Source organism: Dryas octopetala, chromosome 8 (genome assembly GCF_963921425.1).
Source record: "Dryas octopetala chromosome 8, drDryOcto1.1, whole genome shotgun sequence".
Lineage (NCBI taxonomy): Eukaryota > Viridiplantae > Streptophyta > Magnoliopsida > Rosales > Rosaceae > Dryas > Dryas octopetala.
Window position 1 is genome coordinate 2,657,410 of NC_141373.1, and position 22,417 is coordinate 2,679,826.

A 22,417-nucleotide genomic window follows, 5' to 3' on the forward strand; every position below is an offset into this window, starting at 1 on the left:
ATCATCAATAGCTTAATCTTTTGAATGCCTTTAGTTCTGCATACAAGTTCATGTGAGCTGAAGCCTACAAATCTTTCTACTCTTTGGTGTAACTTGTATTAGTACCGGGGCAACTCGGGTCGGCGCATTTCGAGTGGGGTTTCCTCCTATATAATAAGCCTTGATGTGGGAGGTAAAATCTCACAAATTATTTTTGGAAGTCAAATCTTGGATGTTAAGGGGTCATTTCAATATATTCTCACTGTATTTAATTGTTTTTTTTTTGTTAATTTAAAAAGTTTGAAAAAAAAAAATACTTGAATTAGTAGTTTCATAATTCATTCCTCATTGAAAGCAAATTTATTTTTTACCTTATTGCATCCCCCACGTAATGGGTGACAGTGAGAGTGACCTTCTTGTAGTAATTAGAATAAGTTTCGATTTTCAATCCATCCTTCCATGTTCTTTGTTTGGCAATGACCTTCAATCAGTTCTGTCCTTGATTTCGCTTTTCTGTCATCTGCAAAGCCATCCAAACACATGACTTGATCCCTAATTAGACAAACAAAGTACACAATACCTACGTACGATTTTTTGCGCTCAGAGACTGAAACTCCACTTCCATGCGCCTCGACCCACGTTAGCAACCCCGACCAAACAAGACATCCAAGTACACTGTACACCCCACCACTTCATAGAATAATCTCAGCCGTCCATTTGGTAAAATAAAACCATTACCTTCGTTGATATTTATAATTTTATATCCATGCGCCACGTTCCTCGGGTAAGTTCAACGGTCGTGATTCCGTATTAGATCGATGAGCCCCTACTTCAATCCAACGGCTGCGATCTTCCGCAGCAAAACCCTTTAAAATTAGCGAAGTTGCAGAACCCTGTGGTCCTGTGGAGCATACAAAGCCCTTCTCTCGCTCTTTAAGCTAAGCTTGTCTCATTTCCTTTCTCGGAGATTCTTCTTCGCCATTTTGAGCTCTGCTTTTTTACTTTCGCCCACTCCGGCGAGGAGAACGAAGAATCCTCAAGGTGCCGTAAGCCTCGGGTTTAGGGTTTCGAATATATATTTGCCTCTGTGTGTGGATCTGTGGTCGATCAGAGTGTAGACAGTGTCAGTGAGTTAGGGTTTTATTTTGCAGAATATATACACAAAAAACTCCATCGTCCAGTGCATGCTTTTCTGGTGAGAGGAGGCAATGGCGAGTTCTTATCCTGGTCCTGTTAGTGCTGTTCAGGTCAAGATTAAATCTTCGAACTCTTCAAGTATATATTTATATATATACATATATGTGTGTGTATTTTTCTTTGATGTGGGTGTTAATGTGTGGTTTGGGGTTTTGCAGGTTGGGTCGTACTTTGTGGGACAGTACTATAAGGTTCTTCAACAGAATCCCGATCTTGTTCACCAGTTCTACTCTGATGGCAGCTCCATGATTCGGGTCGATGGTGATTCCACCGACTCTGCTTCCGAAATGCTGGTATGAAATTGATTTTTCTTGCTCAGTTATTTTTATTTGGTTTCATAAAATAGTTGAATTGATACTGCTTCCAAAATAAGTATTTATTACTTTGCAATCTGCTTTCAATTTGAGTCTTTGGGATGGAAAATGAGTTCAACTGACATTCCTGTTGTTTGGAGTTTTTGTTAGCTTTTCAATATGTGGTTTTTAAACCACGTGACATGCCCCTGTTTTGATTGGATTAACAACTTCTCTATCTTTGTTTTTTTTTTTTTTGGGGGGGGGGGGGGGGTGTGTAAATTGTAATTTTGGGAGCTTAAAGCTTTCTTTTCTTATTTTTCCGTCTTTCATTTTCTTAAGCATTCCGCGGACTCAAAACAGGTAATTGATGATTGGTGAATTCTTGGATGCTTTACTGTGTCCAAGTTTAGAGGGAAACAGATATGTATATATATATATATATATGTAATCCCTGCTCTTTGCTTTATCTTATTCGTGATTTGTAAAGTTCAATATATGGATCCTCTCTCAAGTGTGTTTGTGCGTTCATGCACATGTGCATGTTTATACTTTGCAGTCCAAAGTAGACTATTTTGAGACCCTTGTGTTGTTCTTTATGCCCCTACTAAATCAATTTTTTTTTCCCTCTGCAGCAAATTCATACGATCATAACGTCACTAAATTTTACTTCGATTGAGATCAAGACAATCAATTCTATCGATTCTTGGGATGGAGGTATTCTTGTGATGGTTTCAGGTTCTGTTAAAACAAAGGAATTCAATGGTAGGAGGAAATTTGTCCAGACCTTCTTTCTCGCTCCTCAGGATACAGGGTACTTTGTCCTCAACGATATCTTTCAGTTCATTGATGATGGAGGATTTTCACAACATCCTGCACCCATAATGTCAGAAGCCAAATTTGATGCGCAACTAAGTGCTTCTAGCCCTCTTCCAGAGCCACCAGGTACTGTGATGCTGTACTATTAACATGTATTAATCGCTATTTTGGATTTTTTTTTTCTTATAGAGCTATTGTTGGCATGGGGTTCTCATGCTTAGCTGTTTTCTTTATAAATACAAGATGTGCATGCTTTTGTGCATGTTATGATTTTCATTATGATTCCTATTACCTTTACTGTATGCCTGTGTTGCTTGCTTTTCAATTTTTTGACTGTTTATTGTGTGATGGTATGCATCCATGTGTCATTAGTTGAAATCTTGAAATCCTTTATTAATTTTGGGGAAATGTTCTCTCTATCCACCATTGGAAAGATGTTGAGGATTAGTTTGTAGTATAACTTTTTGCCCATATATATTGGATATAAGTATATAACTCAGTGTTTTTTACAGTTTCTGACTATGTTTTGGAGGAAGAGGCCAGGGAGTATGTAAACTCTGTCGATATAGAAGATGATCCAGTTGATAAGTATAGTCTCCCAGAGCAACAGGTGTATCAAGAACCCGAGACTGAAGTTGTGGTGGAGGAAACTCCTCAGGAGGACACGTATGCTTCATTTGAAAGTGTGGTGAACACTGTGCAAGACACACCTGCTGCTGCTGTGGAGGAACCAGTGGGAGAGCCTCAAAAGAAAACTTGGGCTTCTATAGTATGCACCTAAACCCCAAGCTCTTCTATTACTTGTGTGTGATCATGTGTATTTTCTTGTTTGCACCTTTGAGTGCGTGATTTTGCTTGTGCATTGGCAGGCATCTACTTTTACTATACTGCAGTTGTGCATTACTCTTCTATTCTCTTATCTATCTTCTCTTATTTTGTTGACTGTACTATTGGAAAATAATAGTTGCGAGTTGCTAAAGAGCCGTCTGCACCGGCAGTAACTACACAACCTTATTATAGAAGTGCTCAAACTACTTCTGAGTGGAATTACACGCCTCAGCCTGCTGTTGAACAATCAAACTCTGCTCTATCATTTGTCCCTGAATCTGGGGTAGAAGCAGCAGAGGAAAGTTACGCACTAGAGGAAGAAGGTTGCCTTTGAACCATACTTTAATGCATTATGACATCATAGAATACAATTTATCATTGTCATTTTGTTGACTGTGCAGTTTGTTCCTCCTGGTTCTGCAGCATTCTTCTATATGTTGATTCTGGGGGAAATTTAAGTGATTATTTTCTTTTTATCAGAATGTAACTGCTGTAAAGACCATGCCATTAATATCTTCTGTAAATTGTATGTAAAAGATTCCTGATATGGTTTTTGATATGGGAAGTTGGCTGGTGAGATCAATATGCATGAGGAATTTAGGAATGATTAGTTTCTTAGGTATGTGAACGTGTTGTAGTTTCATAATTGGGAATTTACTGCTGTTTTTTTGAGACTCGGGGAAGGAAGACCATTAAATTTAACCTAGTACATTTAAGCATTTTGTAGACGAACCTCATTTTAAATCAATGTTCCAGGTGAACTGAAATCTGTCTATGTAAGAAACTTGCCACCTACGGTTACTGAAGAAGAGATTGAGCAGGAGTTTAAGAACTTTGGTCAAATTAGACCCGATGGGGTCTTTGTTAGGGCTCGCAAGGTGAGTTTGTTTCTATACTTAGTTCTATTTTTATCAACTTGAAAGAAGCTGAAGTAGAGATTGGTGCCTGCAGGAAATTGGAGTCTGCTATGCTTTTGTTGAATTTGAAGACATTCTTGGCGTGCACAATGCACTCAAGGTTTGAACTCTTTTCTATTCTTTGAATCATTGAGTTATTTGCTTTAGCTTTTTGATATTCATGGAATTAAGGCTAGGATCCTGTTTTTAGTGAAAGTCTCTCAGTTCTCATATGTGCTTTATTGGATCTATTGAGGAGTCTTGGGGCATCTTGCACTAGGCATCTTCAGTCAGTTCTCTTTATCAAGGATTATGTTTTTATGAATGGTGTTATTGTACTGTTTTCTTTTTGTTGTAGAGGCTTTTGGATTTCGGCTTAGCTCATTTTAATATGGATGGTGCTATTGTATTTCTGTTTAGCTTATTTTTATATGATTTATTATATTTCTTATTAATTTAAATTTATTCCCTTAAAGTGCTGTGTAACATTGGCATGGCCTGAATTTTTTTTTTTCCTTGTAGGCATCGCCAATTCAGTTGGCTGGAAGGCAAGTTTACATTGAGGAGCGGAGACCAAACAGCAGTGGTGCTGCTCGAGGAGGAAGTATGTGCCTAATTTCTTTATCCTATTGGTTAACAGCTTTGATGCAGAAAATTCCTATGCTGTCACTGAAAATATGTAGTCAATTATTATACATTTGTTTTTTAGCTGTCACTGCATGTTTTGGGTACCCAAATATTCACAGTTTTAACTGGAGGTAAAATATTATTTTTCTTAATTTGTGGTCTCATGACATGCATTTGAATTTTTTGACCAGGAAGAGGAAGAGGCCGAGGGAGTTACCAAACTGAAGCCACAAGGGGACGCTTTGGTGGTCGGAGTTTGGGCAGGGGTAGCTACCAGGATGGTGGTGATTACAGCAGACCGAGAGGCAATGGTTTCCACCAGCGTGGTACACGATAAGACAGGATTCTGGAAGTTCTATCCCCACAAGCAGAAAATATTCACGGGACATTTATGTGAGGGTGATTGAAAGTTGTTGAAGGTGCAGATTCCTGGTCTAATATTTTCCTTTAGATGGTTTCATGAAGTTGTATTTGTACTTTTTGAGTGTCATTTCACATGAACTGAAAAGTTTATTTGGACTTCAGTCTCTTTTTCTGGTATATGTTTTCTCTCCCCTTGAATGGTTTTTATCATGCAATTCAAGTGGGAAAATTTTGGGCCTTTCAAGCCCCAAGTTGCGAGGGAATGTGATAAGATGTTTGTTTCAAGTTTTCTATATGTAGTTTTTCTATTTTGGATATATCTATTTTTTGTTTTTCTGGATTCTCGTTCCTTAAATTTGAAGAGTTTTTTTAATATTGTTTTTAGTCATTGCTTCTAGGCTCATAGTAAGCTATTGTATCCAGCTAAAAGGAGAAAAAAGGAAAACAATGACAGCAAGAAAGAATTGCTTGGTTTGCTTATACTATGCACATGAACCCCATCTGACCATCAAATCTGAAACCACTAGTACGTGAGAAAAACATTTATAATAAATAGGCTACTACATACATTTCTAAATCATTGCTTCTCAAATAGTTCACTGTAACGTCCACTCTTATTGTTCAGCTCGTTTTCCTTCTAAAATGGCGTCATTTACTGAAAATTGTCTTCTCTAAAATCATGGCCACAAATGCAGCACCATCATATATTTACAACCCAATCACCATCATCACAAATCTTGCAAAAAAAATTTAGGCACTTGCAGAAGTCATGATTCCTTGGTGACGATACGGCTGCATGGTATCAAGATCTTTTGTCGTGCTAGCTTCATCCTCATCTTCATCTTGGTCTTCCTCTGTTTCCCAGAGGAAACTAGCATATGCTGCATGGACATGGCTGAAATTCAAGAATGGAAAGTCATGTCAAACTGTGTGAATTTCTTGACATGTCAAACTCTTACATAGCATTGAACTGTTTGTTTCAAACTTGTTTGATGTACACATTAGGAGTCACGTACCTATCTTGAGGTGCTGCTTGGGCTGCTCTTTCATAGTAACTTGAGGCTCTATCTTGGTCATGGTGTAGCTCCCATATTATGCTAGCATATTGTGCAATAATATCACCATCATTAGGATCTGCTAGAATGGCACGAGAGTAGTATTCCTCTGATCCATGAAGGTCTTTCTTAGACTGAAAAAAAAAAAAAAAAAAAAAAAAAAAAAATCCAAGTCAGATCAACACTGCTACTGGAATAATTAGTCAGAAACACAAGGTTATAGAAGTAAAGCAGGCTCACCTGATATAGAAATTTAGCATAATTTCTGAGAAACAAAGGGTTGCCAGGATTTTCCTGGATCATCTTCTTGTAATGCTCCTCAGCTCCATGGTTGTTGTCTCCTCCATCCTCCCCACCAGAGGCTCCTTCCCAATTACCCTCTCCACCACCGCGGCCACCTCCGCTGCCGTCAATGCCAAGCCCCCCTGCAAGATGCATTTCTTGACTTGTTAACTCCTTTCTTTCTTTTTCAAAACCCCCACTCCACATTTTATCCATAAACTGCACCTCCTCGCTTAAGGTCATGTTCTTCATCTGATCCTGTAAACCAACATAATCACCTTTCATAGCCATGGTTCTCTCAACAGATCTTCCATCACTCTGCAACTGCTCTGCATCTTCCTCCAACTCTTCTTCTTCCACTTCATTATATTCCATATCACGCTCTTCTTCATCTTCATCCCAATCTTCACCTCCTCGGTTATGTAACGAAAAAGATGGTATAGTTTGTAACATAAAGCACTTGGATCTTCCGGAAAACTTCTTGGGTTGGCTTAACTCACAGAATTGATCATTATTTTCACAAGAAGCATAGGCTAGTCCCTCCAAGTTCCCATCAGACTGAGCCCTTCGAAATCCCTTCAACGAATACCGGTCGAAATCAATGGAGGGAGAGATTGGGGAGGAATTGTGTGAGATACTGAGAGGCCCAGATTGGTGGAATGAGAATTTGTTTGGAGTGTGGTGGATGGAGGGTGGTTTGTGTTCACAGTGACTGCTGATGTTGTTGGGAGTACTGTCTGGGAAGGATGAAAGGAGAGACCCAATAACAGGTGTTGATGAGCTCCTCAGCAACATGATTTGTCCTTTGAAGATAGATAGCTTTTGTTCTGTGGATGAAATTCTGTAAAGGACAGCATAATATATATGAGTTAGTACAAAATTACAAATACAAAGAGCATAAGAAAAACCTAATGGGGTTGTAATGAAATGTGACCTCTCTAAGGTCTAAATTATAAGGATTCAAGTTCACTGCAGAAAGTTTTGAAGTCCTAAATCTCTGAAGTCAATTTATGCATTTGCAGACACCAGAGTGCTATGTTTAGAGCATTTGTTGGTTACACACACACACACACACATTATATATAAAGGGTATGCAACATTCTTGTTCAAAACAATGGATCTTGAACAAAAAGAAAAACATTAAATAACAAAAAATAAAAAGGCACTCCCATGAAGAAAAGGTTTACAAGCATCAGATTAGCTTGTCATGAATGTGCTTTCAGAAAAAGGAGGAAGGAGAAGAGGAACACAGTACATACCACTTTTTGGATTCCAGAGACTCCCAAACCCCAAAAGGACAAAGTCTTTTTTTTTTTTTTTTAAATAATGAACTGAATTATTACTGAGTCTTCTGCAGAAGCTGTCCTTCTTATAAGGGTGCAGCTAGACATGTGTTTCTTATTGAGTTTGATTCCTCTTTTTTTTTTTTTCGTTAAAAATATATATGATATTATATGAATGGTTGAATAAGGCTATTATATGAATGGTTGAATAAGGCTTAGACATAATACAACTGGTAGCAAAAAGGACCGACTTGTTGCTTTGTTCTAGTGGGCTGGAAATTATTGGGAAAGCTCACCGTCTCACTGGAACCCCATGAAACTGAAAGCTCTGTCTTGCATGATTATCAACCTTTTCAAAAGTCATTGGAAGCCTCTCGACCGCAACCAGTAATATCTCAGTACCATCGTCATTAAGCATGTACGGTGCTATCGTGATGTAAAAATACATCTCTATAATACTTTTGTAGTACGAGTACTAGTACCTAAAAATAATTTAGATCTGTTAGTTTAATATATATTATTAATTTATTTTTTGATAATTTAAAATTTTAAGATTTAGTAATTGTCTAATGTGATATTAGAGTTATGATTTCAATTAATTTTGAGTTAGAAATTTTCATCGTCCAACCTCTTTTTTCATGTTAACACTTATGAGACTCTTTATATACGGTTTACATCTAATTAACCATTTTAATTAAGAGCCAAATTGTAATATGACTTGTTCATTTGTCACCTACCATCATATCATCGATTTATGAAGTATTATTATATCATTAAAATCATGCTCTTTTCATTGTCTAAAACAAAAACTTGCATATTTAAAATGTTAATAAATTAGAAAAAGGACAAATTTTGTCTAGTAGTATGAAAAAAAAATTGAAAAAAATGGGATGGTGATGTGATAGAGAATAATTCATTAAATTATAAGTTCTTCTATCATTAATTCATTACAAAAGAAAGATTAGTGAAATGGAAACAAAATTTATGAGGCTACTTGGCCCGGCCTTCATGGAAGCTACTGTGGACTAAAAGACGCCCATGTTGAATAATGAAGTCCAAGACGTGTTTTTTTCTTTTTGGGTCTAAAAAAAGTTGAAACGCATATGCTTTGCCCACGTTCGTTGTACAAGTACTTTTACAGCCGTACACGTGGCAGAAATTGCTTGTTTGTTTGGACTTTGGACTCTCAATTATTGTTGGACCGATGCCTTTGCCGTGACCAACAATATGCATTATGCACCACAAACTCCAGAGCAACACCCATGCCCCGGGCAAAGAATTGTCATCGTTGCATTTGATCTAAACATGAGCTCCTTTGCCCTTCCTGCCGCGTTCATGTTGATTTATTTGATAATCGTGTCATGTTTGTACTAGTTTAAACGAAGCTCTATACGACTCATAATGTACAACTCATTTGTATTTGTAAAGGTGTAAAACGGGTCAGTCCATTTAAAACTGGCCCATTCGTGCTGTGCCGTGTTTGGATTGGGTCGGATTGGCTTAATTATTTTAAACTTTAAGTTTAGTCTGACCCATCTCATAACGGGTCGTGTCGGACTCGTGCCAGCCTGATTAATTATTTTAATTTTTATTATTATTTAATAAATAAAAAATTAAATTTAAAACTAATTAACAATATCAATATAATTTTTTAAAAATAATAATTAATAAGAAATAAATTTGTAATTGAATATATAATTGTATTTAGTTTTTTGAAAATATTTTTATTTATAAAACTAAAAATTAGTCTTTAAATTTTTTTTTACAAATAATTGAAATAATATAAACAAGTCGGCCCAAACCCAAAACGGGCTCGAGTCGGCCCAACCCAAAACGAACTGGTGCCAAGCCGGCCCAAAGGAATAGAAAACCTTGGCCCGTCCCAACCCATAAGTACAAGCCGAACTTGGCCCAGCCCAGCCTATAAGTACGAGCCGAACTCGGCCCAACCTACTTAATGACAGGCCAAACCGTGCTCATGTTAGACTCAAGTCGATCCAGCTCGATGTACACCTCTACGTACTTGTATATACTTGAAACATGCGAGCCGACAACACATTCTTATATGTAATGGTTAAATTGTTAAACAATTTCTATAGAATACAATTGTTAAATTGCATTGCAAAATAACTCCAGTAACACATTTAAATTTTTCGTAAAATATTAAAGTACACGCTTGAAGCTCTTTATAATGAAAAATTATAGTGTTTTTTTCCTTTTAGATACATCATACATGACATTACTTTATAATAGATGCTTTCTTTTTTCTATTAATGAAAGTTTTTTCCCTCTCAAATTACAATTTTATTTTTTATTTTCCTAAGAAATATTCAGATTATTACGGTCAATTTTTCTGATAACTGGGCTGACATGGCCAGGTCCAGATACCCCTATCTCACCAGAGAATAAAATTTCCGGCCCAAAATTCAAACTCTTTCTCCTTCAATGGTCTCCAGCATCAATACAAAAGAACCAAATTTTAGGGTCATTTCGAGGCATTTTGTGGTCTGATCAAAGATCACTTTCATTTTTCAATTTGTGACCTTACGAAACTGAAACCTATCTCTGTAAAAGCTCGGTGAGAAGTCTATTTCTCTTCTACCACAAAAATTTTCAAAGCGTAATCCTACAGATCACCTCACCATCACCATCATCATTCATTATTGGGTTATATAATTGCCCATTGTAGGAGGAGGGCCCCACTAAAATGATTTTTCGCTCTAACAAAATTTAGGAATCCATGTATCAGTTTCAGAATCATAGGATCAGAGACTCAGAGCCAGACCCTTGTTGTTTATGTGATACCCAGAGAGAGTTTTGGGCCAACAATGTTTGGGTGCGAGTGCTTCTATTGGAATACACTCACAGATTTATACCCAATAGAGCCTGAACCCTTCTCTCTGCCTGCTCCCACTCCCAAATGGCCTCCAGGTATGAAGATTTGGGTGCAAAGCTTTGATCTTTGTATCTTTGTTGATTCAAATTTGGGTTTTTTTTGGTATTTAGATTGTTCATGGATTTTTGGTTGATGGGTTTGTGGATTGTGCTGAATGCAATCAAGTATTTAGAAGTTTGCTCTTTTCCATTTATGGATGTGTCTGGGTTGCTGAAGAAATCATCAATTACAACCATACTTTTTTTAGATAAACTTCAACTGCGTTTTTTGTCTGAAAAAAAAAAAAAAAAAAAAATTAGCTTCTCAGTTATTGCACATACCAATCTGTGCTTCTGGGTAATCTATATGGTTAGTTTTCTTACCAAAATATTTATATTGTTAATTTGATTCTCTCTGCCAATGTGATATTCTTGGAATCATTATGAAGTTCCATTGGTTGTTTGAATTTGAGTTTGAATGCTGATATGCAAATTGCAATTTATGCAATTCATCATCATCAACCTCTGTTCTGTCTGTATATGTAATTCTGTATCCTCTGGTAACTTTGTTGCCTCGGTGGGCTGCACTATGGTTGGCCAGGTTGATGTCGAAATTCGTCATTTCGTGGTTGAATCACAAACGCGTTTATGGTTTACTTAACTACGGTGCTTTGGTGGCTCAGTTTTTTAGCGGAAGTGTGGATTTTAGTGCAAAGAGCATGTCCATTGATCATATTCTGTAGACTGGGGATAAGTTGTATCACATATGATGCTTGCCAAAAGAATGTACTTCTGGGACTCTAGGCATGGTTTAACTTCACATTGGTTGACAATTGTTTGATTATTTCTCTTGAGAGTTTTTCCAAAATATCATAGTCATTTTTCATGATTGCTTACTTCAAAGCTCCAGGACTTGGGGTCTGTTTGATATTGACAGATTGGATTATTTTTCTAAATGATTTAAGTGTTTGATATCCTTCTCAGGTGAAGGTTTTGCTTCTGGAAAAATAAGTCTTGGAGAAATAGAGGTTTTCAAGATCACCAGATTTGAGTTCATCTGGGCCTGCACTCTGTCAGAGGACAAGAAAAAAAGTGTTACATTTTATAAGCCAGTGGGAATACCTGATGGATTCCATAGCATTGGTCACTATTGCCAACCTAATGATCAGCCTTTACATGGTTTTGTTCTCGTGGTTAGAGAAGTGGATTTTCCAGAAACATCTGATGTTTCGGAGCGTGTCAAGTCACCAGCTCTCCGAGAACCACTTGATTACACATTAGTATGGAGCCCTGATGACGGGAGTGAGGAGAAGTACGGTGCATATGGCTACTTTTGGCTACCTCAGCCACCTGAAGGTTACAAAGCAATGGGCTTTTTAGCGACTAGTAAGCCTGACAAACCTGGGTTGGATGAAGTGAGGTGTGTTCGAGCTGATTTAACTGACACATGTGAAACTTACAGAACAATCCTTAACACCAGTACAGCATCTCCAAACCTTCCTTTTCAAGTTTGGAGTACGAGACCACGCCATCGGGGAATGACGGGGAAAGGGGTTTCTGTAGGTACATTTTTCTGCAGCAGCTACTGGAGCATTGGAGAGGATCTGCATATTGGATGCTTGAAGAATCTGAATCCTAAGTTACCTGGAATGCCAAATCTCGATCAAATTCATTCACTTATCAATCATTATGGACCCACTGTTTTCTTTCATCCAGAAGAGGTCTACTTGCCATCTTCTGTATCATGGTTTTTCAAAAATGGAGCACTATTGTACAAAAAGGGCGTGTTGGAGGGAGAAGCTGTTGATGGTAGGGGCTCAAATTTGCCTGGTGGGGGGACAAATGATGGGGAGTTTTGGATAGACTTGCCGAGTGATGGACGAAGAGATAAGGTAAAGCATGGAAACTTGGAAAGTGCAAAACTTTATGTTCATGTGAAACCAGCTCTTGGTGGGACTTTTACTGATATTGTAATGTGGGTATTTTGTCCCTTCAATGGACCAGCCACTCTCAAATTTGGACTTATGGATATCCCTCTTAGCAAGATGGGACAGCATGTGGGTGACTGGGAGCATTTCACACTCCGCATATGCAACTTTACAGGAGAGCTTTGCAGTATATACTTCTCGCAGCACAGTGGTGGTGAATGGGTAGCTCCATATCATTTGGAGTACATAGATGGGAATAGAACTATTGTCTACTCATCGAAAAATGGACATGCGAGCTACCCTCATCCTGGGATGTACCTTCAGGGGTCGGCAAAGCTTGGGATTGGAATTAGGAATGATGCTGGTCGAAGTAATTTCTCTGTTGATTCAAGCGTCCAATATGAAATTGTTGCAGCCGAGTATCTTGGAGACGGGGTTGTTGTTGAGCCAGGTTGGCTGCATTTTATGAGAGAGTGGGGTCCGACAATTGTCTACAATTCAAGAACTGAGCTGGATAAGATCATCAATATTTTGCCTGTGGTGGTTAGATATTCAGTAGAGAACATTTTTGATAAATTTCCAGTTGAGCTTTATGGGGAGGAAGGTCCCACTGGACCAAAGGAGAAGAACAATTGGGTGGGGGATGAAAGATGGTAGCCCTGCTAGTTTAGTAGTGACAGAACAGAACCCACCTTCAAGGATCACTGTTGTTTCATCCTCTGCAGATGTTGTGTTGGTTAGTGAATCGTTGAGTTTCATGGGCAGCCTTGTTATGAGTTGTAACTCTATGTATACTTGTCATTTTTGTGTATATAATTTATAAGATAATTTGAGTAGGTCATCTCATGGTGCTATTTTTTTGGTCTCAAAGAAAGCTAAATTTCTAATGCCGACAGTCTTTGTTGTCGAGTGAACCACCAATACACTCACTTTCTTTATTATATGAGGAAGAAAGATACCAACTTGAGACATGTCTAACCTGATACACACTTGTTTTTGAGACAAATTGTCCACAACCTAACCGATAACGTATCTTTTAAGTGGCAAGGGTACACATGCTACTTGTGTAGTTGTGAATTATTTCTATGATAAACAAAGCAAATTACATTAGTAAGAAAAACCATAACAAAAGAAAAATAAATTAAACAATGGGTAATAAGAAGACTAGGTGAGTGGGCAACCATCAAGCACACCCAAAATGCATGAAAATTCCATTTAAAGCTCTTCAATGTTTGGTATGTGTCTCATTTCAGTCCATAAACTTTAGAATTCATTTAATTCCTAAACATTCAGTCGTTAGTTTGTCAAATTCTCAACTTTTTGTTAATAAATTTAACAGAAGTTAGGATTTGAATCAACTCAGCATACAACTATAAGTTTAAGGGGTTATATAGCATCTTTGTGAAGTTGCTAAAATGATGCATGATCCAAAAGTCAATTATTAAAAAAAGAAAAGAAAAAGAAGCATACTAATGAAATTTACCAAGTACAAGGAACTTTGGCTATGTTTGTTTCACCGTGCTAGCTAGTGTTAGCTAGGATTGTGTTAAATAACACCCTATGCCCATGTTTGGTAGCAGCAGGTATTAATTTAAGTAGGATTAGATAGCACCGTGTTTCTCAAAAAGCCTTGCTACGCCTTCTTATTTAACACGGTGCAAATGAGGGGCGCTATTTAGCAACCCGTTAGAGGCTCACTAAATAGCACACAGCCTTCTCGATCTTGCTCGCGCCTTCATCAGGAGTTCACCTCTCTCTCTCTCTCTCTCTCTCTCTCTCTCTCTCTCTCTCTCTTTTCTCTCAGTCTCTCTCTCGCTCTCACTGTATCAGATTGGGTTGGAATTAATATACTGGGTTTTTTTTTTTTGATCGACATACTGGGTTTTCCAATTTTTCTGAGTTTTTTCTTCCATTTTTTCTTTGGGTTTCTTCTTGGATTATATGAGTAATAAATTAATTGTTTGTCTCGTGTGATTGCTAAGATGTATCTGCCTTGTAAAATGTTTGGGCCTTGTATATAAATTAATTAATATACTGGTTTTTTTTTTTTATCGACATACTGGGTTTTCTTTCCAACTTTTTTATGGGTTTTGTTCTTATCTTTTCCCTTCTGATTTGTTTTTCCTCCGAGTTTTTTCTCTGCTCATCAATGGCTTTGGAGTTTGGAACAACACATGACCTCTTATCCAGCAAGTGCAATTGTTAGCATAGGATTATTGGCCATATTATTTTTTAGGATAATTAAAAAAAAATTAGGATTATTGGCCATATCATCTTTGAATTTGCAACATTTTATTAATTTATTTCAAAATAAATAAATAAATAAAAGTTAATTAGCTATATTATTTTTTAGGATAATTAAATTTTTTTATTAATTTAAAAATTAAATTAATTATAACTTAGTCCGATTATGTACTAAACACAGAATAGTGTTATTTAGCTTATCCAGCTTCATAGTCCGACACAGCACCAAACACAGAATAACATTAGTCCAGCTTACTCCAGTCCAACACTATTCAGCATAATCCATAAGAATAGTCCAGTCCAACACAGTCCAGCGTGTCAAACGTAACCTTTGTGTCTAAATTATCTAATCCATCAAAAATATATTCCAAACCAAGCTATGGACCATGGGCCTGGTGACTATATGGGCCTCAGTTCCAGACACGTTTCGGCCCATATTCTTTACCTTAAAACGGTGAAAACGGTCCAGTCGGTCGGTGTTTGTAAGCGAAGGGCAGCAGACCACACCATACGAGAGAGTAGAGAAATGCTGGCGCGGAGGTTTGTTTCGTTGTTCAAGAGCTCCTCAGCAGCATCACAGTTTTCCAGGTCCAATTTCTGTTTCTTCAGTAATCTTATTTCCCAATTTGAAATTCTGATTTCCATATTTCACTTTTTTGGTCAAAGTTAATCAATTTTTTAGCGACTCTCTCATATACTATAATGGGCTAAATTTAATTTTCAAGCTGTTTGTTTGCTGAGACAAACTTCGTTAAAAGAAAAAAAAAAACAAACCGAAAACTTCAAGTCTTTTGTGCATGAAAGCATCAAAAAACATGAGGCAGTTTTGTGTTGAGCTCACTTTAACTAAAGGATTCCAAAATTTATATTTATTTCAATTATTTTCTCGGCTATTAACTCAGCTACCGATCTTTGATTCGAGTATGAACAATGTGGGAGAACAGTGTATAAACTTATGAGAAAATGGCACTGACTAGTCTTATTTTGTGATTCTTATTGAGACCCATTTCGTAGTTTTGTAGTTCTGAGGCCATGTAATATGAATGCATCCCTTGTTTCAATTATCCTGAACTTGATGATATGTGACTGATAAGATAGCTTGCTGCAGTTCGGCAAAGACCGTGGATGAAGGGAAGAGCAAATCATTCGGTCGGAAAGCAGTGTCTTTTCTTTTGATTACTACAACGGGCGGTGTTGCTTTGAGTGCTCTTGATGATCTTGCTATTTATTATAACTGTAGCAGGTACATTTCGAAGTTTATGGGACTAATTTCTTTTCTTCTGTCTTAAAACAATGTTATACATCTGCTTGCTCAAATACGGGAGAGGCTTAGATGGTTTGAGTCTGGATACTTCTAATTTGGAACTAAGCTCTTAACTGAATAGGTGGTTTTCATTTTTTGTGTTTGCAAATAGTTTGGCCCAATTGTATGACTTTTGGTATCCTAATTAGATCAAATGTACAATCGACAGCTTGGTTAAATGAATTTTTAGCATTGTATTTATATCTGTCAGATTTATATCACAAAAATCCTTGTAAAAAGCATATAGATTACAAATTTGATTGTGTGTGTAAGAAGATTGAGTGAGGCAGAGGGAGAAATGAAAATTTTTCTTGGAAGGGGTTAGAGAGAGGTCAAGGAAAACCCTAAACCATTTCAATGTCCCATATGTATACTTAATCTAAGGTTTAATTATTAATCAATTGTCTGAATTTTGCAGGAAGGCCATGGAGAAAGCCAGTCAGAACCCAGCAATAGTAGAAGCTATAGGAGAACCTATAGTGAGGGGCCCATGGTACAATGCATCACTTGCCGTGGCTCATAAGAGGCACTCTGTATCTTGCACATTTCCTGTGTCTGGACCACGAGGTTCAGGAGTCTTCGAGGTGAAGGCTGTACGTAATGGAGGTTTGTACTGATTTACATACACAAACATACAGACAGTCATGTGTGCACACACAAGCACATAAAATAAAGGCATATGTTCTGCATACCCGTATATCTTATTTGGTGTTTAGATTCTCCTTCATGCTATTTCATGTGTGCTACTTGATTTTACATCTAAAACCATAACAGCAGTACATAGAATCTATAAGCATCCTCTTGTTGATCTGTAATTCTTCTCCTTGGCAATGCTGGATCCTTTCCAAATTGGTTTGTCTGGATCAACCAGTCCATTTGAAGTTTTTATATAAAGGTTTTTGTGAAGAACAACCTTCGGTGTTCTTTTGGTCAATTAGAAAAATGTTCATAACCTATTTAGACTATTTTGTGTTTGATGCTTGTGTTAAACTACATATGTCAGTTTCATGGCCAAAAAAAATAATACATATGTCAGTTCTTACCGAAAAAAAAAAAATTCATATACCAGTTGGGCTTTGATGGTTCTTTTAATAATTTTAATGAGCGCCTTTTTCTTCACAGAGGACACCTGGCTTTCATATCTCCTCTCTCGTGATTGGGACATCCTACTCATGGATGCTCTCCTCCATGTTCCTGGAAATGAAGAGAAGCAGCAAACAATGCGGATTAGTATCTCCGACGGTTCTCCAGCTCCAGCTTCAGCTTGTACGGCATGCACCAGGTCCAGCCCTCAAGAATCAGAGAATCCAGAGAAGAAATGAAGTAATAAAACTTAACAGTATGCAAGAGTTTCTGCCCATTTAAATTATCTTCTTTCATATAAAACTTGGTAGAGTGATAGTAGTATAGAAATTTTTTCAGAGGGACTTACACTTGAGCAGAGTATTTTGCAGAGGAGATGATAGATAGCTTTGGTTTTAGTTTTATATTGCACAGCATCACAGTACTCATGGTTGGTGTGGAGTGGAAGTTTTGGTTTATTTAGTCTTGGGCCTGGTATGAGATAGTGGTAGTGAGATGGGCTTTACTTTGAGACTCTTCATAACTTGTTATGCCAACCAAATCTTGTAAAGCCCATAAACATTCCACTAAATCAGTTTCCTTTTTCCTTCAATAAAAGTTTCCGTTAGAAGGTTCTATGCCGAAATTGTCGAATTCGAGTAGTCATTTTCTTAATTTCTGGAAGTGTAAGATTTATGTTAAAAATATGTTCAATTTTTTTTTTATAGGTGTAAGATTTAAGTCGAAAATTGGATCAATTTTTATAGGTGTAAGATTTAAGCAAAATACAAACGCTAATGATGAATTGATTTTTGGGTACACAATTCATGATTTCAACGAAGACAAAGATGAAGGCTAAAAAAATTGTGCCTTGATTTGTCCTATTGGGAGATAGATGTCAAGATTGATCCGGAAAATGACCTCCCACAAAATTTCATCATTTTTAATTGCTTCATCTAGTTATTTTGTTTGATCATTAAAAACAAAATTTGGGCGTCTTCAAATTATAACTCATTCAAAACATCGATTTAAGTATATCAATCCAACCTTCACTTTGGGATCCACCTTCTATGATGCTACAACACCAAAAGTAATCATTCTTCTTCATCAAGCTGGGATGTTTTCTAATAAAATGAATATAAATATATTTAAACTAATAGCCAGTTTGTAAAGAAATCACATTAACCATTATGAAAATTACTAATTCTAAAACCTCATCATTAATAAACTTATCTTAATTTGATGTTATTTATTAGTGGAGATGTGGGAAGATACTTTAACTTGTTCGTTCATTTCTCATTATTTAATTTTGGTTGGCAAAATTGCACATCACTTAATTGACATAATTGTTCCCCCTCCTAATTAAAGACCTGGGGGACCGTGGAAAAAATATGATCGTGCGGGCATAGGATACAAGACAGCAGTACACGTGGCAAAACAAGGACTTGAACACGCTTTTTTAATTAACTCTAAAAAAAATTATTTCGTAATTGTAACACTATATAATATAATGATGTGGTATCATCAATTTATTTCAATTATAACACGTGAGCGATTTTAATAATTTTTTCTTAAATTTTAGGATTTATCCTAAATTTTAAAATTTTAAAAATTAATTATCATATACGTATTATAATTTGAATAAATTAATAATACTACATAATTATAATTATATCAGGTGTGGTCTAATCACACATAATAATTTTTTCATCTGAAAACCTGGCCAATCCGGCTTTCCGATTGTCTGTTGAGCTGTCAACATTTAAATCCGATGTTCGCTGGTTTCCACGTGTCATAAGATACGTGATTGCTATGGCAGGACCCACGCGGTCCTAACTCCAACGTGTCGAGAACTGTGATGCGTGGACCCATCTTGTCGGGTTGTCGTTGGGAGCGTATGGGTTGCGGGTCCTACTCTCTCCCATTCGATAAATAATACGATAATATCGTTTCTCAGTTCGTTCAATTCTTTTCGCGATATATAACACAGACTTTGATATTTAAGCCTGTGAAACCAATAACTCGGACAAAGACGCCGATAAATTGAAATTACGAAAATCGGGTCAGATGCAAGAAAGGATATTTGATGGAGGCGCACAAGCAGCCAGTAGACAGAGGTGGGTCATACACACAATCCTCTCTCTCTCTCTCTCTCTCTCTCTCTCTCTCTGTAATCTCCACCACACCAAACCAAACCACAGGAGCAAACCTACTACCTTGCCCTTCTTCACTTTCCCAAAACCGACCAAACAGGACATAAAGGATTGTTCAACAAATTGTGCACAAGAATTGCACAAACGACCGACAAAGTCTCCATCTTTGTGTCAAAATGTGCAAGGATCACTGCCCCAAGCAAACCCCACTTCTCCTTCTACTTCGTCTTTGTTCCTTTCCTTCTCAATCTCTTGCTTTAATCCAACTTTTCTTCTTCAAAGCAAGCCTCTCTTGATTAGCTTAAAAAACCCATTTTATAGGTTCTGGGTCTGAGCTAGCTAGCTAGCCTCTGAGCTTTGAGATTGAATTTAGGTAGAAAGAGGAAGGATTTCAATGCAGGGTGTTTTGGGTAGTGGTGGAGGGGTTTTATCTGGGGTTTCAGCAAGTGAGTCTATGTCAACGCTCTCAAAAGAGGACAACTTGGCCATGTCTTCTGAGGACTCTTCTACCCCAGATGAGTCTGACCTTGAGCTTTGTCTTGGCTTGAGCCTTGGTGGTGGTGGTGGTTGTTTAGGGAAGGCCCAACAAGGCCCAAGGGGTCAATATGCTAGGATCTTGACGGCTAAGGATTTTCCTTATGTGGGTTCATCGTCTTCTTCTTCTTCCTCATCATCAGCTTCTTCGTCCTCTTCTTCCTCTTCTTCTTTGAGCAGTGCTAATGTCACAGCTGGGACCAAGAGAAGTGCTGATTCTGTGGTAGCCGCTAATGGTGCCAGGTAAGAGTAAGACTGACTCAAAAGATATAGTTTTTTGGGCATTTTGTATGTAAGCTCCAGTGATTGTTGGTTCTAGTTTTAGGTACCTTAGGCTTTATATATAATACTCTTTTTACTCGGGCTCTCATATTGCACAAAACAAATTTCTGTTACTGTTGTTGTTGTTGTTTCCCAAATTTGGTCTGGATCATGTTTTCTTCCATTGGTTTGATTTTGTGACATACTTCTATTTTTCTCGTTTGTTGTTAGATTTTATTGACTAATAGTTATAGGGATTCTCTTCATATTTTTCTTCAATGATTTATGTTGGTCCAAATTAGAAAGGGTTGTTGACTAGACGTCTTGACCCCTTTCTCCAGCTTTACAGCCTGCACTATTGGCTCTAAGGCACTCCCCTAAGTCTTGGACATTTTGGCGTAGGTTGAAGCCCCTTCATGAAATCGAAGAGCCGATCCTCTTCCGTCATAAATGTCCAACTTAGCTCAATGCACAAATATCCTTGCTGGAAGCATTGGTTTCCATATTGGAATTATAACAATAGCGTACATCAGAACAACACTATGGTTCTACATTAAAACAATAGTGTACACACAATCATACTTGTGATTTTGCAATCAAACATTATAGTAGTTCTTTTTCTTTTCATTTTTGTTTGAGGTAGTATGAATTATATAGTGGTTGTTAGCTGCTGTCCTTTTCATTTTAGTTTTTGTTTTCTTCTCTGATGGGATTGCGTTTTTTGCTGGTCTGGTGTCATATTGAAGCAGTCAGGTTGTGGGATGGCCTCCTATCAGAGCTTATAGAATGAATAGCTTGGTTCACCAAGCGAAATCTTCTGCCACCGAAGTGTTTAACTCAATGGATGAGAGAAGTGAATGCAAGAATATTGTGGGTAAGGTTAACAATGGAGGTCACAAGAACAATGGAAATGCTGAGGAGAAAGGGAACCTCAGAAGTTCCCTGTTTGTGAAGGTGAATATGGATGGAATTCCTATTGGGCGGAAGGTTAATCTAAGTGCACATAGCTGCTATGAAGGCCTGGCACAAACATTGGAGGATATGTTCCATGGACCCTCTACACATGCTAATTCAATACGTTAGTACTTTTAGCCTTTCTATTTTGGTATTTAAATTGAAGAGTTCATGGGTTAGTCATTTGTTATTTGAGTTTTTACTTCACCAAAATTCTATATTTCTATATAGGAAAATTCAAAAGTTATTGGTCTTCTGAATATGTTGGGATTAAAGATATTACTCAAAAAATCCATGGTTTTTATTTAGCCAACATGATGGAATTTAATTATATTAGCTGATTAGGGATGGAACTTTTATTTGCTTATTGACTGATGGTGGTATTATATCTATAATTGGGTTCAGGTGGTCAAGAGCATGATATAATGGTGGGAGCAACTAGACCCTCAAAGTTGCTGGATGGATCATCTGAGTTTGCGCTAACTTATGAAGACAAAGAAGGAGACTGGATGCTTGTTGGGGATGTTCCTTGGGGGTAAGCTTTTTCAATAATCAATAGAGCATGTGGGGCCTGTGTGTGCACAAACACAAATATCTAGACTTGACCGCAGTAATTATCTTCTTATATATATAATTCTGTGTTAGAAGAATTAGGTGTCTACATTTTAAAACCCATCTGTGAGTGACAATGTATGGTTTTTGAGTCATTGCATTGGTTTTCTAACACCTTGTGCATTTTTACTTATTTTGCATTCAGGATGTTTCTTAGTTCTGTGAAGAGGTTAAGAATTATGAGGAAATCTGAGGCTAATGGACTTGGTATGTATATGTGCAAGAAGCGCCAAATTTGCCTTTGAAACTTGCCATTTCATCTGATTCTAACTATTTTAATTTAATTTGCAGCTCCATTACAGGAAAAGAATGCAAGGCAGAGATGCAAGCCAATATAGATCCATTTCTCATAACTTCAGTAAGAAAGACAAACTGTGCTTGAAAATGTACAAAGTGGATGAAACTTATAGTTGGAGTATTTGGAGAGGGAGATAAACCTCTGGTTTTTTTTGTTCATTTTTTGTTGCTGTCGAATGTCATTTCATTTTATTTTTGCTACGCCTTCTCCGGGAGTTATCTCCCTGCTTTTGCAAGTCCACAGGCATCTTAATTTTCAATGTAATGCTAATATACACATGCATACTTTTGGTGAATGTTGTTGATGATGTATATATGGTTATACTAAATTGCTTTTGTCTGCTCAGCTGATGGGCTCTTCTCCCCCTTTTTAATGGAGAGAAATTGTGTGATATAATGGGAATTATCATTGTTGTAGCAGGACTTGATGAAATTTCAATAGCATATTAACAAAACTGCTTAAACTGAAATTTGTAAAAATTCTCTGTTATTGAAGTCTGGACTTTTGGATATTTAGATAGAAAACCTGACCCGAAAAGCGAAAAAAGAGAGAAGATTCATGAAATGGCTTGT

At 37.2% G+C, this 22,417-nt stretch overlaps 5 protein-coding genes across 6 annotated transcripts; 4 read left to right on the forward strand and 1 right to left on the reverse strand.

The window, feature by feature from the left end:
* Window positions 1-877: 877 nt before the first annotated feature.
* On the forward strand, window positions 878-5,357 carry LOC147275968 (Nuclear transport factor 2 (NTF2) family protein with RNA binding (RRM-RBD-RNP motifs) domain-containing protein). Of its 2 annotated transcripts, XM_086253111.1 has the most exons (10): window positions 894-1,020; window positions 1,131-1,226; window positions 1,335-1,469; window positions 2,105-2,414; window positions 2,801-3,057; window positions 3,253-3,439; window positions 3,873-3,994; window positions 4,068-4,133; window positions 4,535-4,616; window positions 4,831-5,357. In XM_086253111.1, the coding sequence occupies exons 2-10, from the start codon at window positions 1,188-1,190 to the stop codon at window positions 4,974-4,976; spliced, it is 1,344 nt and encodes a 447-aa protein (XP_086109237.1). In that variant the 5' UTR covers window positions 894-1,020; window positions 1,131-1,187; the 3' UTR covers window positions 4,977-5,357. The 2 variants fall into 2 exon arrangements, with proteins under 2 accessions (XP_086109236.1, XP_086109237.1); XM_086253110.1 differs by having other exon boundaries at window positions 878-1,226.
* A 172-nt stretch (window positions 5,358-5,529) lies between these two features.
* Window positions 5,530-7,749, reverse strand: LOC147275969 (uncharacterized). The gene is made up of 4 exons (XM_086253112.1): window positions 7,599-7,749; window positions 6,298-7,180; window positions 6,019-6,191; window positions 5,530-5,897 (listed from the first exon to the last, which is right to left on the reverse strand). The coding sequence occupies exons 2-4, from the start codon at window positions 7,132-7,134 to the stop codon at window positions 5,753-5,755; spliced, it is 1,155 nt and encodes a 384-aa protein (XP_086109238.1). The 5' UTR covers window positions 7,135-7,180; window positions 7,599-7,749; the 3' UTR covers window positions 5,530-5,752.
* Window positions 7,750-10,021: 2,272 nt separating this feature from the next.
* On the forward strand, window positions 10,022-13,311 carry LOC147275970 (hypothetical protein At1g04090-like). The gene is made up of 2 exons (XM_086255271.1): window positions 10,022-10,553; window positions 11,481-13,311. The coding sequence occupies exons 1-2, from the start codon at window positions 10,451-10,453 to the stop codon at window positions 13,079-13,081; spliced, it is 1,704 nt and encodes a 567-aa protein (XP_086111397.1). The 5' UTR covers window positions 10,022-10,450; the 3' UTR covers window positions 13,082-13,311.
* Window positions 13,312-15,167: 1,856 nt separating this feature from the next.
* LOC147275971 (cytochrome oxidase complex assembly protein) lies at window positions 15,168-17,685 on the forward strand. Its single transcript, XM_086253723.1, has 4 exons — window positions 15,168-15,256; window positions 15,777-15,911; window positions 16,390-16,577; window positions 17,094-17,685. Exons 1-4 carry the CDS (start codon window positions 15,195-15,197, stop codon window positions 17,291-17,293), a joined length of 585 nt encoding a protein of 194 aa, XP_086109849.1. The 5' UTR covers window positions 15,168-15,194; the 3' UTR covers window positions 17,294-17,685.
* Window positions 17,686-19,205: 1,520 nt separating this feature from the next.
* Window positions 19,206-22,190, forward strand: IAA11 (indole-3-acetic acid inducible 11). Its single transcript, XM_086253722.1, has 5 exons — window positions 19,206-19,963; window positions 20,731-21,059; window positions 21,341-21,470; window positions 21,693-21,754; window positions 21,839-22,190. Exons 1-5 carry the CDS (start codon window positions 19,581-19,583, stop codon window positions 21,883-21,885), a joined length of 951 nt encoding a protein of 316 aa, XP_086109848.1. The 5' UTR covers window positions 19,206-19,580; the 3' UTR covers window positions 21,886-22,190.
* Window positions 22,191-22,417: the final 227 nt, after the last annotated feature.

Excerpts from the sequence above, each read along its gene's own strand:
- LOC147275970 (XM_086255271.1), top strand. The coding sequence starts at position 10,451 with ATGTTTGGGTGCGAGTGCTTCTATTGGAATACACTCACAGATTTATAC. Across the intron at positions 10,554-11,480 it reads CACTCCCAAATGGCCTCCAG|GTGAAGGTTTTGCTTCTGGA; the intron begins GTATGAAGATTT and ends TATCCTTCTCAG.
- LOC147275969 (XM_086253112.1), bottom strand. The coding sequence starts at position 7,134 with ATGTTGCTGAGGAGCTCATCAACACCTGTTATTGGGTCTCTCCTTTCA. Across the intron at positions 6,192-6,297 it reads ATGCTAAATTTCTATATCAG|TCTAAGAAAGACCTTCATGG; the intron begins GTGAGCCTGCTT and ends TTTTTTTTTCAG. Across the intron at positions 5,898-6,018 it reads CAAGCAGCACCTCAAGATAG|CCATGTCCATGCAGCATATG; the intron begins GTACGTGACTCC and ends CTTGAATTTCAG.
- LOC147275971 (XM_086253723.1), top strand. The coding sequence starts at position 15,195 with ATGCTGGCGCGGAGGTTTGTTTCGTTGTTCAAGAGCTCCTCAGCAGCA. Across the intron at positions 15,912-16,389 it reads ATTTATTATAACTGTAGCAG|GAAGGCCATGGAGAAAGCCA; the intron begins GTACATTTCGAA and ends TGAATTTTGCAG. Across the intron at positions 16,578-17,093 it reads GAAGGCTGTACGTAATGGAG|AGGACACCTGGCTTTCATAT; the intron begins GTTTGTACTGAT and ends TTTTCTTCACAG.
- LOC147275968 (XM_086253110.1), top strand. The coding sequence starts at position 1,188 with ATGGCGAGTTCTTATCCTGGTCCTGTTAGTGCTGTTCAG. Across the intron at positions 3,058-3,252 it reads AGAAAACTTGGGCTTCTATA|TTGCGAGTTGCTAAAGAGCC; the intron begins GTATGCACCTAA and ends GGAAAATAATAG. Across the intron at positions 4,134-4,534 it reads GCGTGCACAATGCACTCAAG|GCATCGCCAATTCAGTTGGC; the intron begins GTTTGAACTCTT and ends TTTTCCTTGTAG.
- IAA11 (XM_086253722.1), top strand. The coding sequence starts at position 19,581 with ATGCAGGGTGTTTTGGGTAGTGGTGGAGGGGTTTTATCTGGGGTTTCA. Across the intron at positions 21,060-21,340 it reads TACACATGCTAATTCAATAC|GTGGTCAAGAGCATGATATA; the intron begins GTTAGTACTTTT and ends AATTGGGTTCAG. Across the intron at positions 21,471-21,692 it reads GTTGGGGATGTTCCTTGGGG|GATGTTTCTTAGTTCTGTGA; the intron begins GTAAGCTTTTTC and ends TTTTGCATTCAG.